The sequence below is a fragment of the Macaca nemestrina genome, chromosome 6, assembly GCF_043159975.1.
Source record: "Macaca nemestrina isolate mMacNem1 chromosome 6, mMacNem.hap1, whole genome shotgun sequence".
Classification (NCBI taxonomy): Eukaryota; Metazoa; Chordata; class Mammalia; order Primates; family Cercopithecidae; genus Macaca; species Macaca nemestrina.
This window is the reverse complement of record NC_092130.1, coordinates 139,345,681-139,359,407: the sequence shown is the minus strand read 5'-3', so window position 1 is coordinate 139,359,407 and position 13,727 is coordinate 139,345,681. Positions and strand designations below refer to the sequence as shown.

At 38.0% G+C, this 13,727-nt stretch overlaps 1 protein-coding gene across 2 annotated transcripts in view; it reads right to left on the bottom strand.

Annotated features, from left to right (window-relative positions):
* LOC105487452 (3-oxoacid CoA-transferase 1) overlaps window positions 1–13,727 on the bottom strand; it is a 144,852-nt gene that overhangs the window by 17,601 nt on the left and 113,524 nt on the right. For both annotated transcript variants that reach the window (XM_011750900.3, XM_011750902.3), the window contains exon 15: window positions 4,267–4,347. In XM_011750900.3, coding sequence (XP_011749202.1) covers window positions 4,267–4,347 — 81 coding nt within the window. The remainder of the gene's footprint in view (window positions 1–4,266; window positions 4,348–13,727) is intronic.

The window sequence follows — 13,727 nt, the reverse complement described above, 5'->3', positions numbered from 1 at the left end:
GATACAGGACAAATATAAGAAAACATACTCTGAGCACCATCCCTGAGACAGTGGGGGCAGCACACAAGCAGTTTTTTACTTTTTACTCCTTAGTCGCTTAACATCTCACTTATATGTGACCCCAGATCAAAGCCCTGAAATGATTATTGACTCTAGTTGATTAATATTTTTCCCCAGAAACACACATCACTGGGACCAGTGATAACTGCATTCTTGGTTTGTCTGATGAATTCACAGATAACCTGGTTGACATTACTGGAAAAGAGGTTTGAAATATGAGACAAAATATTTCTTATTTCTCAGTAAACTTTTCTTTTGCTTGTACATTTCATGTTCCAAAAAATTTTCTGGCAGAAATGTATGTTTCAAGAGGAAAAAAATAAATGGATAATTTAGGAATGTTTGTATACTCATTAGCTTGCTTCATTCCAAAATGACAATAAAATTTTTAAAAAATGAACACTTTCTTTGCAGAAAATGTGTCTGGAGCACTATTGATAAGATTTGCTTTTTCTTGCATTCTGAACAACTGTCAATTTATAAAAATAGAACAAACAAGAAAAAAAGAGCATCTGGATTATGTTATTAAGAACAGGCACGGGAATGATTTAGAGAGAAGATAACTGTGGTATCAAACTTTAAGGCTTCAGTAATCAAGGAGAATAAATCTATCACAAATTGACTTATTGCTTTTAAAAAAACCTTATTAACACATTCATCAAATCCTAATTAGATATATTAGAAAGCCAAGTATCTATAATTTAAAAAAGGAAACTTGCTTTTGAAATATTTAGGAAACTTTCCATTTAGTGATACAAGGTGCAAACAAAAATTTGACAAAAATGGAGACTAAAACCTAAAAGCCACAATAAATTGTTCAACTATCCAGAATATTGCAAGTACTCTGTCTAAGAGATGAATGTTAATTACTTTATCACCATGACAAAAGCTTACATTATGGGTAACAGTGAATCACAGCTCAGGTGCTGGTGAGGAATACATCTTTCATTACTTCATTCTCACAGCTCAAAACCAGGAAATCAGGGTCATAGCATCCTCCAAATTCTCTTTCAAAAGGCAACTGAAAGGAATTTTCTCTAGATCTGATAATGGCATTCTAGTCCATTGTTAGTGAGGGCTGGAGACCTTCATTGCCCTTAATGGCACTGCATTCTCATTACTCATTCAACAAGTATTTATTGAGCACCTACTATGCACAGAGCACAGCGATAAACATGCAACCTTCCTTTCCTTGAGGTACCAAAAGTTCCAGACGTAGATGTCCTTCTCTTTACTCATTCTAGCTATACAATGTCATCTATAATTAAGGCTCTAATTATCCCCATATGTTAATGACGCCCACAAATTTATTCCAATACTGACTTCTCTTGTGAGCTCTAGATCCAAATCTCCCAATTGTTTATTGCAGTATCTGACTGGGTATTCCCAGGAATATCACAGTGAGGCTGTCCAAACTGAACCTATTCATGTCTTGTATTATCCTCTTGCTTCTCCTCCTATAGTCCTGGTCTTCCTAAAGGATGCACAGGTCAACCATTCTCTCTAGTCAGAAAACTTAGGAATCTCCTCTGTCTTACCAAGAATGTGCAATTCATCAAGTTAGGTCGAGTCCATCTCCTAAATCTCTTTCAAATCTCTCCATCTGTCCTATGGTTTAGAATTTTGAGATTTTTTGCCTAGGTCTATGGATCCTCTTAACTGGCTTCTGCCTTATCTGTTTTCTGTCCACTTTACATAAAAGCTTACAGTGTTTTTCCTAATGCAAATCCAATTTATTGTGTCCCCAACCTTAAAAAAGCGAAAAATCACTGAAGGGTTCCTTACTGCCTTCCTTATAAGACCCACAGTTCTTAGCAAGACATCGACATCCCTCCATTATTTGACCCCTCACTGCCTTTTCCACATCAGCCTTCAGAATCCAGTCACGCCCTTGCCCCAACCAGCTCAACTTGCAGGTTATAGGACAAGCCATGTTTTCTTCACACCTCTGTGACTGTATGTTTTCTTCCTTTTTTCCAGAAGGTCCTTGTTGGTTTTCTAACTTATGAAATTCCTACTGATCTTTTGAGGCTCACCATTCAATCCAGTTTTTTCAGCAAAAAAAGCACAAGTATTCACTGAGTATGGGTTGGCACTGTGCCAAGTGTTAGATAAACAGTGGTGAGTGAGACAGGCAGAGATTAGAGTTTATTTCAGTATAGTGGTTTATGCTAAGTTAGGATTAGTACAAAGATTCAGAGAAGCACCCAGAAAATTTGGGGACGGATTGGGAAGACTAGCAAGAGAAATATATAGCCAAGATATAAAGGATGAGCAGAAATTAGCTAGATGGATGGGGTGGGAAGAATGTTCCAGAGAGAGAAAAAGGATGTGCAAAGTCTCAAAAGAACATGGTCCAGGGAAGAACGGAACGTAGTTCACAGCATTTTAGTATGGTTCAAGTAGGGAGAAAGTTAAAGTAGCAAGAAATAGGCTAGAGGAGAAAGGTACATACTGTGAAATGCTTTGCAAGATATGTTAAAAGCTTGTATTTAATAACACCAAAAAGCTTTCCCTGATACCTCTGCCCACGCTGCTGGGCAGCTTTTCTCTATGCCCCTAGATTAGCATCTGGTGTGTGTCTCCAGATGGCCTTTATCATGTCAATTACTCTGACTGCTGGCAAGGCTGGATGTTTGGTGTCTAACCCTTCTTCCATGTTGTCCTTTAGGACAGAGACTTTGCCTTCCTCCTTTCTGTAACACACTGTTGGGAACAATCTGGTTCAAAAGTTTTTAAAATGATAGTAAAGTTAAATATCAATGTAAGTTATAGCATAAGAATACATTAGATTATGAGTGCCAAAATGAACAGTGGGCCACTATGAGAATAAATTGTTGTGTGCTATGATGGTGCAAAACCGCTTCATGATGAAGAGGGAAACTGCATTAGGTTTAAAGGACAGGTAGTATTTGGGGAGGCCGAGGATCAAGTGGGAGCTATGGCAGATAGAAGAACTGAACTGGTAAGAACAAGGGCAGGGTACACGTGGAGGTGAGGAGAGGGCTGATGGAAGGAGGAGAGGACCCACAAGAAGAAAGTTTCTGGAATTATCTTTAGAAGGACTACCACTTTATTTAAAAATAAACAAACAACCAACAGGGTAAAAGATTGCTTTGCTTTTATCTTCAAAGTAATGGATTCTTTTCAACAAGTCCTGTTCATAGTTTCGGGGGGATTCAAGAAATGGTAAAGATTCAGAATATTTGGTGGGATAAAATATTCTGCCCTTTTATCTTGTTCTTTATATGTTACCTTCATGGCATTCCACATAAGTAGTCCTGCAGAAGGCATCATTTAGGACAGAACCTCCCTTAAAATTAGCTTCTGGGAATAATAAGCCTCCTAGTCCATTTCAAAGCCTGCTTTAGGGTGCTCACTGTCACACCTCAAAGAAGTTAGTGAGTCAGATTAATGCCAAGACACTAATGCTACTGTTCTTGGCAAATGGAACAGCACTAAAAGAACCTGATATACATAATTCTGTTTTATGGCTTCTTCAAGGTACTGAATCAAGAAAACACACCCTCCCAGCTAACTTAAAAGCATTGTCATTCCGACATACTAGGTTCCAATCTGAGTCAGAAGGGTGACTATAGGCAGCTGCTGGTGATGCTTCTCTGGTCTGAGCAGCTTTCAGTTGTACTCCTGACCAACATGTTCCAGCTAGTAAGAAGAATCTAGAGAGTCACTGTGTGTTTTGAAACCCCACTCTATAAAAGACAGCAGAAAGCATGCAAGAAACAGAATCCATTTCTTGGCTTATGGTGGGGCCTATACTATGATTTGCACTGAAACAATTAAAAACTCAACTTACACTGAATTTCTTAAAATCCAAAAATTTGTACTTGTGATTTAGAAAAGGTAGAAATAATATATTCTTAACTTTGCATATATCATCATCCAGCCTGACATTGTAATAGTCAAAATATAAAGATCAATAAAACTTCTCTGATTATAGCACACTGTCAAAGTTACCAAGGACAGTGATTCAATTTTGCTTGTATGTTTCCAAAGACTTGCACATAAAGAATTCTACATTTAGAAACATTAAATTGATGAGCTTTCCTATTCATTTTGCCCACAGGCTAAATTAATCCTGTGACTACTGGTGTAATACACTCTTAGAAGGTAACAACAATTTCTGTAAATGCTTACTTAAAACGTGGTTAATAGATAGCAAATAAGAGAAAAAACACATTTTACCTTTTCAGTAATAATGCGGTTGACACATTGCTTTCCAGTCAATGGTAATGTACATTTCTCCATGATTTTATGTGCATTTCCCTGTTTTAAAAAGAAAACATCAAAAAGAGTAGTTAGGGAGCAATTTTTATTTATAATTGACATAACTATAGGATAAACAGAAACTATCAGAGAAATTGTCTCCTAAGTATAGACTCTTTCAGAATTTTTGCACAGTTACGTTTTTTACTTTTTATTTGGAGGCAGCTTCTGTCCCTGAAATAATTTAGGTAATGCCAGATGAATGGCCAAAGGCAGAAATGATTTAATTGGGAAACACCCTGGCAGAAATTTGACTTCTCAATCCTCAGCCCTTGTATCATTTGATGTGAAATTTCACTAATATCCTGCTTATTCTTCCCTTCCAATGAATGGTCTCCTTAAAAAATGTGAGCAGACATCTGCCCAGGATGCAAAGCACATACAGAACACAAATGCATAAGTCCTCTTTTTAAAAAATATTTTATCTGTTAAAAAAGTAATATGTACATGGAAAACAGCAGTGCCTTGCCTCCCTTCCCCACTCTTAGAGTTGCTCTTAACTGGAATCCATTCTAGTGTTTTTTGTTTGTTTGTTAGCATTTTCTTCTGTTTCTAACATTTTCTTCTTATATCCACTTTTAAAATACTATTTTTACCATGTTATTTCTTGATTAATCAATTTTAGACCGTATCTACTAATTTCCTATTGTGGCAGAGGAAGACTTAAGAAAAACTAAAAGTGGAAAAAATGTTGTCATTCATTGACTCCCTCCTCCAGCCCTTCCTCCCACCTGCAATGTAGAATTGGCCTCTGATGCATGTCTGAGGAACGGAGTTGAACATTGGCTCTGAGGATCTGATCTTCAGATCATTTTCTTCTGTTCATGATTAAGCTACTTTTTAAGAGTCAAGCACCAGGAGCCTAAATTACTGTCTCTCTTGGGGCTGACCGCTACTCTACCACATTCTAGATCTTCTCCAAAAATGACAAAATGCTTTTATTGCTTTCTTTTGGATCTAATGTACCACATGTGACACCACTGTCATCCTTAGCCATCTCAATGTTTTACCTACTTAAATGCACACCTACTATCTAGTTTATATCTCTCCCAAAACTGGTGTCAGGCTAAGTATATGGGCAGAGGCTATGAATTTCAGATAGGTGGGCTCCATTAAGATTTCATTCCTTGTGATAGCCTGCCAACTCAGCAATGCACTAGTAATTAAAAGGCTTTAATGTACTTAAGCCAGTGAAAGGAATAAAAGACATTCAGTAGTTTTTGAATAAATGAATGTAAGAATGAATGTGAAGAGAAAAGGAGGTCTATTGGGAATCTTGGATAGATTTTTTAAAAAAACTATTACCTTAGTTCAGACAAAACTGGTGCTAAATACATATGAAGTAAGTTGACATAACACCTTTTAAAACAATCCCCATATGTTTCCAGATCTTATTGTATAAGAAAATTTATAGTTGCAGAAATAAAGTCTAATTTTCACTTCACTTCTAATTATTTTTCTTTTAAGATTTCAAATTCTGCACATGACATGGAAGCTAAATTAAACAGTTGAAATTAATGACGAATATTTGAACTACAGTTGTCAGGTCTCCTTACATTTAATATATATCAAGGCATGTCACAACGAATTCTGGGCCTGACTTCAAACAAAGTGAACTATCTGCCAGCCTCTGAAGAACATTTTCTCCAAGGAGCTCTTATTTAGTTCTCATTATTTGAGCAAGATCTACATCTGGCATGAAAGCAGCCACTTGGATTTTAATGAACAACCAACTTCATTTTAGGAGAAATCAAGGATTTCAACTGACAGAATTATCTATGTCCTACCAATGGAGACCTTTTTCTAGACCATTCTCTGCATACACCCTATAGCATAGTGGTTAAGTGTGTGGGCTAGAGCCAAAAGACCTGTGTGTAAAACCTGGCCATGCCCCACATTGTCTCTGTAAGAGCCACGTGCCCATGCTTCTCCATCCACCCTACCTTGAAAAATTGGGGTAAGGTCTACATGAAATGCAAGGGTCCAGTACTTAGTGCTTAATGAATGTTAGCTGGTACTGTTTTTATACAATCCATAATTAATATTTCTATAACCTGTGAGGAAATTAAGTTCCTATATGAAGTCTGACACAGGATTATGTAGAAAATGGCCTAAATACAATTCCTGAGACACACAAAACTAGCAAAAACACAACACAAATTTGGGGGCAAACCATATGGCTCTCCTAAGAAACTGGCACCAAATGTATTCCTGTTAGAACAATGGAGCTAGATGATTCCATTCACATTTATAGTGCCAAGACATAACACAGATCAAGAAGGAAAAAGAAAATGAGATGCAGAAAGATTTTAAAATGTCACAATTTCAATATTCAATAAAAGGTTAGCTATGAAACCAAAATATGACTAGCTCCTACGTTAGCACTCTATTCTAAATATGCTGGGCTGAGCCCTACAGTGTGCTATGGCAGCTGCATATATTAGTGACACACAAAGGAGGAAGAAGTGCTGAGTTTTTAGCATTTAAAAATAAATCCTAATAAAGGAATGCAGTATGGTGTGGCAGCAAAGAGCACTCTACTAGGAGTCCAAAGACCAGGTTTGTAGTCTTAGTTCTGCCATTTAACAATTTTTTGGTCCCTTAAATTCTTTGTGCCATAGTTCTCTCTTATCTTTTGCCTTATCCTCCTTACCTGATCATTGTAGGAATCAAATGAAATGTTCTGAAACTGCAATAAACTAGGGCGAGTTGAATCTATGTGCAAATATCCAGGGTTACTCGGATCTCATTCATGCTTATATATGGTGTTTCTTTCCTTACCCATGAAGGGTGGTCAGAAAAGGCAGAGAAATAGATACAAAGTATAGCATTAAAAATGCTTTGTGTATTGTGGGGTGGGTCACACCTGTAATCCCAGCACTTTGGGAGGCTGAGGTGGGAGGATCACTTGAGGCCAGCAGTTCTAGAACACCCCAGGCAAGACCCTATTTCTACAAAAATTTTGAAAGTTAGCCAGTTGTGTCTGTGCGTGCCTATAGTCCCAGCCATTCAGGAGGCCAAGCTGGGAGGATTGCTTGAGCTCGGGAGGTTGTAGTAAGCTATGCGCATGCCACTGCACTCCAGCTTGGGCAACAGAGAGAACTGGTCTCAAACAAACAAACAAACAAACAAAAACTTGACTAGTCCTGAGGCTCCTGATTTCAATATGTCCTTACTTATTAACTTCATCACAACCTTTGGTGAACATCTACCTTCTTTCCTGCATCAACTTCCCTAATCTTTCTCTTTCTCCTTGAGCACTTACAGGCCTCGAGCAATACCTAGGGTAATTCACCATTTTCAAGTGACTAAACACTCTAGTACTTTCTATTGCTTGCTTCGTGGTGATCTCTTTAATTCTTCAGATGTCTGAATAAAATCCTGGGCCTAAGTTCTGCAGTATTAAACAATTCTAGTTAAACAGTAATAAATCCCTTTGCTATCATAACAATAAGTTTCATGTTTTTGCAATGAACTTAATCCCAAATCCAAATAAGCTCTTTATCACAACAGAATGATTTCTTGCATTTCATGTCAACACGTTCTCCTGAAATCTTTAAGACTGTGCTTTACATAAAACCTCATTTCACGCTCATCTTTTCTGTTAAGTGCTTGTTAAATATGGCTGCAATACACACACACACACACACGCACACAGACACACACAGACACACAACACGCGTGCACATATTTTTTCTCTCAGGCACTTTCTTTGGCAAAGCCCTAATGATCAACTACAGAGAAGGAAAGTTCTGGGATTTGCTTGTTCCTAAAAAGACCAAGTCTTTCAGCTTTTGTTCATGCTGCCTGTTACCTGGAACACATACCACCACATACCCCATCACCCCAGATTCAAATGGCAACACCTTCCTATTCAGGATTTGGCTCAGACACCATCTTCCCTAGAAAAGCCTTCATCCAGCATCCTCATCTGCTGCTGCAGTCATGTCCCAGGGGTGTCCCCAGTCTGTGGCCCTCCTGGGTGCTCCTGTGCTTCCTCCTCCCTTCACATGTTGACCTCTTGCCACCATGTCCACTAGATGCTGAACTCACTAAGCTAAGACTATTTTTCTTCATATGTACAGCCATGAGTAGAACATTAGGCAAACCACAGTGATCAATAAAGGCTGCATTTCTGATTCAAGGAACTCCAGAGGGGAGCTATAAAATGCCATGTGACTAATGTCTATGGACCACTAGAGGCTGCTTTTCTAGTTCTAAGATAGGTATTTGTACAATCCTAGTATCTCTGAGCTCACTAGAAGCAGCACAGCTAGCAGAAGCACATGACGGGGCTTATAAGACTTTGGTAAGACAGATAAAGGTGTGATAAAAGGAAGCAGCAAAGACACTTTAGGACTGTAGCCCAAAATATACAAACGTGAAAGTGAAGAGAGAAACACTGAATTATAGTTATTTTACCTTTTCCACCTGCTCCCTTCTAAAGCGTAAAGGAACTTGCCATAATTTACTGAAAAGAAGGACTACAAAGGCTGAATTTGGCAAGAGAATATTAAATACTTTGTCTGGTAGAACAAGGAAGCCAATGGCAGGTCTCTCTTTGGGCTTGCCAAAATATCATGGATGAAGCCTGATTATCAACATCCTTGCTCACTCCTTCTCCTGCTTAATCTCAATGCTTAAATCAAGTATACCAAATACACACGCAGATATAATAATGGAAAATGCTGTATTTCAAAATACATGACTGTCACATCACTATAACTGATGTAGCTGGATTATTTGTAAGACAAAAGATACATGCTTGAGAAGATAGATACTCCATTCTCCACAGCGTGATTATTTCACACCACATGCCTATATCAAAACATCTCATGTACGCCATATATATATTCTTATGTGCCCACAAAAATTAAAAAATTTAATTTTTTTTAAAAAAGAAAAGAACTGGATTTGCTAAATAAAGAAAATCAAGGTACACACAATAAAAGGAAAGAATGAGATTACTCACACTGCATTTGTCCTCATGGGATACGATTGACCTTTATACAGCGCCTACTCTATAGGGTTTCCAACAATCCACACAGGACTTCAGTGGAGAGGCTTGGCTAACTTAGAAATACAGAACATTTGCTATTACAAATGATATGTGGAGGTAACATATGGAGGTAATAAAAGTTTGTGGTTACAGGGATATTCTCAAGGGGAAGACTAGCCAAATGAAATAGTAGATACAGCAAGCCATTTGCCTGAAAACCCATCTTCAAGATTTTGAGATCTTAGAATAGAAGGCCCCTTATATACTGTATCATACATATTTCTTATACACTGTATCATAAAAATCATTATCATAGACACACTTATTTTTTCTAAAGGTTGCATCCTATGATCTCTAACCTCTAGATGGCAGAGCACAGAAGTCAGCAGGAATTACTTTCTCTTTTCATTCATGAAGTGTTGTGGTACCTTAGAAAGCCTCTGTTAGCATTCGTTTTCCTTTCTATTTTAGAAAATGGGAGCCTTTGCACACAAATACACAGCTATTGAATTTAAAGTGATAAGCTTAATTAAATTCTGTAACACATTTTAAAGAGCTTTACTAGTTGTTGGACTGTGTTCTGCTTTTTTCCTCCTATTTTATAATGTTTTTGCAGGCATTTCTATCATAAAGGAGAAATAAAAAGGCAAAACCAGGTAAGGATTTATATTTTTTAAAGGTGAATTTTTTTCCCCAAACAGAACCTGGCTACTATATATTCTTATTGAAGCTAGGAAAGAATTATAAGCTTTCATAAGTGAGAAAAAATTAAGCCAGATGAAACTCTTATTAATTATGAATTCTCCTAGCAAAAGAATACTTTTATTTTGAGCTACTTTTCAATGTTGCTGAAAATTATTTGAAGAATGTCTCCCAAGAAAGGGTTTTCCTTAAAAAGCCTTCATATTTTTTTGGCTTTTGATAACATATTTCATCCAAAATAAACAGGATTAATAAACTCCATTTACCTTTTATAATCCTTCTCCACAAAAAATGAAGTCAAGATAAGATAGCTTTCAGTTCTATATGAGACCTGTGCTATCAGACACAGATTAAAGGCTGAAATGAAAGGATACTCGACTATAATTTGAATCAAGGTGAAGAAATAAAGAACAGCAGGAAAGGTAAATGTAAAAGGTCATCTAAAAGTGAATATAGGTACACATAAAGGTACATACATAAATATAATATTTCCTTTAAAAGACTGTAAACACAGTTGCATAAAACAGCAATTACAAATATGCTCTGATGGGCAGATGACTACAGAGATTGCTACAGTTTATATGACAAAGGCAGCACCAGCCAGGAGAGAGTAAGTGAAGCTATATAAGAGTATACTTTTAACACTAATAAGATTAAGGTAATCCAAACTAAAAAACACAAGGTTTATTCTTTTATTCACAAGGTTTATTCTCAATTTCATAACAATTATTCTTTTTATCCCTTCAGAATCCAGACCTCCTACTGTAATATGAAAATCTAAACCTGTTTTGGTAATAGAGCTCTCATTTTGTCTCCAAAATTAAGAAACCAAGCTTTGTTTGTTGCCATTAAATGACAACGGTAACTGAATTCCTTTGCTTTTGTGGTCTGAAAGTTATACTCAGGAACACATTTCCTGTATATGATATTGAGAACAAAACAGATTCTTCATGTTGTTAGTGGTAATGGTACTTGCCAGCAGAAAAGCTTAACAAAAGGAAAAGGAAGCCCAGAGGCAGAATGCATGGACTCTGGGCTTGGTTTCCCTTTCTATTTTATTGGGCTACTTAACCTTTATGAAATTCTGCCTCTAGAAAGAAAATATCAAGAACCATCTCATGAAAGGGTTATAATGATAAAATGGAGACAGAAGTATGTAACAACTTGAAAAGGTTAGAAGTGCTTTCTATATGTTCAAGGTGGATTCTTTGAAAAACTAATTCAACAAATATGTATTCAGCCACGATGTACATAAAGTTGTATTCTACTTGGTGCTTATAACAGAGCCCGTCTTCATGGAGTTTGCATTCTGCTGAGGAAGGGGGAGGAAGGATCATCTGAAGACAGAAGACTTCTGTTGTATATAATAAGGTAGTCAGAGAAAGCTTCTCTGGTATTTTGAGTCTGAGTGAAGTGAGGGAGTGAACCACATAGATAGCTGGGAAAAAGCACTCTAGGCATAAAGAATAAAAAATGCAAAGGTCCCAAGGCAAGATATTCTTACGATGTTCTAGAAACTTTCAGGAAGTGAGTGAGGGTGAAGTTAAGTGGGCAAGAGAGAGAACAGATTCAGAGAGGTAGTTGGGATGGCAAAGCAGGGGGAGTCTACAAACCATGGAAGTCTTGGAGACAGTAGTAAGGACTCTGGACTTGAATCTAAGTGAGATGGGAAGCCATGGATGGTTTTTGAGCTGAGGAAGAAGTAGCATGATCCCATTTACATTTTGGGGAAAAAAAATCACCCTGGCCCCTGTGTGTTTTTAAGTGTGGGTATATTTTTTCCCACTCAACCTTTCTCCCTTTGTTCCCTGAAAAGAGGGACCTAATTACAAATCTCTTAACATGCACCATCCGCACACCAGTGTCTCTTATTTCCTGCAAAACTTAACCCCTGTCAAGCTGCCCCATCCCTCAGATCTGCAAATACTCTGTACATCCCATGGGAAGCCTCTGTTGCTCCCCAACAATGGAACTGGGAATGAGATGCCGGGTTCTGCAGGCTCTGCTTTGCTCAGCTTTCATGTTAAGTACTGATTTCCATGACTCTACCCCCATGAGACTGGGCTGCCTGAAGGACCATCTCTCTTTTTTTATTTCCTCAGTGCCTATGATAGTGCTTTGCACATATCAGGTCCTCAGCAAATATTTCATGTCTGAATAAACAAGTAAATTAACACACTCATAAGGTAATTTTACCGAAATTCAAGACAAAATATCAAAGAATATTCCTTTGGTCATTCACAATATCTAGAAGACAGAAGGAACTAAACCAGCAAATTCATAAAACATTGACTCATTCATCTGTGATTTTACAGAGGTAGGAATAAGTCAGATAAAGAGGGAGCGGGCACTGAATTTAGAAACACCTAAGAACAGGAAACATTAGGATGCCTTTCTTTAGATCTTAGTAGACCTTAAGTTCTGGGGGCAAGGATGAGGTAGGCTGCTGGGGAGAGAATCGCAAAGGCAGATGGGCTAAGTAGAACCAAGCAGTGTTGACTATGTTTACAGATTTTAAATAGCAACAACTCCATCCAGCTTTAGTTTTAGACTAGTCAGTCTGGCAATCGTGTGCTTGATTACCAGGATGTAGGGGCAGTCAGCAGTCAGGGACCTTTGGAATGCTGCAATAGTGATCTATGCAGATGTAAAGAAGGCCTTAACAGGGATAAGCAGAGTAGAAATATATAGTGGGGAGCGGACGGCAAGAGTCATGTTGATGCAGTATTTATAGTGCTTGGTGTATGTAGGGGTAGGGGCAGAGACGGACCATGGATGCCCTGCAAAATGATAGCTGGGAGATTATCACTTCTCTAAGTGGGCCAAATAAGCAGAACATATTTAGGGGGAATGATGATTTAGTTGGTGAATTTTGTTGCAGCTGAAGTAGCTGTGGAACAACCAGGTGGAGTTGTCTAATAGGAAGTTAGGAATATAGTTCTATGGCTCATCAGAAGATTCTAGTGTGGAAAAATGATTAAGGAGCCACTGAGTGAAAAATAATAGTAGTTGGTACCAAAGATTCAGATGGCACCTTAGAAGGCTGCAGAGGGCATTATAAAGAGTTCTGGAGGGAACCCATAAATGAAGGAATGGGGAATCTATCTATGGATACAAGTGGTGGAGGCAGCTCTGCAACCCACAGCACATGGTTTACAGGTTTGTACCCAAGGCTGCTGCTGCAGTCAAGGCCTTTATCAGACAGAGAGGACACAGAAAATCTAATGCAATTGGCTTTAACTTTAAAGACATACCTCAGAAATTACATACATCATAAATACTCAAATCCCACTGACCCAAACTTGGTAGCATGGATGTATCTATGCACAGGAAGGCTAGGAAATGTAGCCAGTCACTGGGTTTATCTGTGTGCCCGGATAAAACAGAAAGGAGTCTAATGCAAAAAGGAAGAAATGGAGATAGGTACCAGAAGATATAATTAGATTTTTGGGTTATTTTCTTTTAAACACGTTGCTGATGTAAGTCTCATCTAAGCAAAGAGAGCTTTGTCCAGGGAAAATGGAAAAAAAAAACCTGAAGCTTCCCAAAAGGGCAGATGTGGCTGGGACGCTGGTGCAGAGGTAGCTTTGTGAGGATGTGGCATAGTGCAGTATGAACACAGGCTGCACCACACTGAATCAAACTCGAGCTCTGTCACTTTCCTGGATAAGCTTCTTAA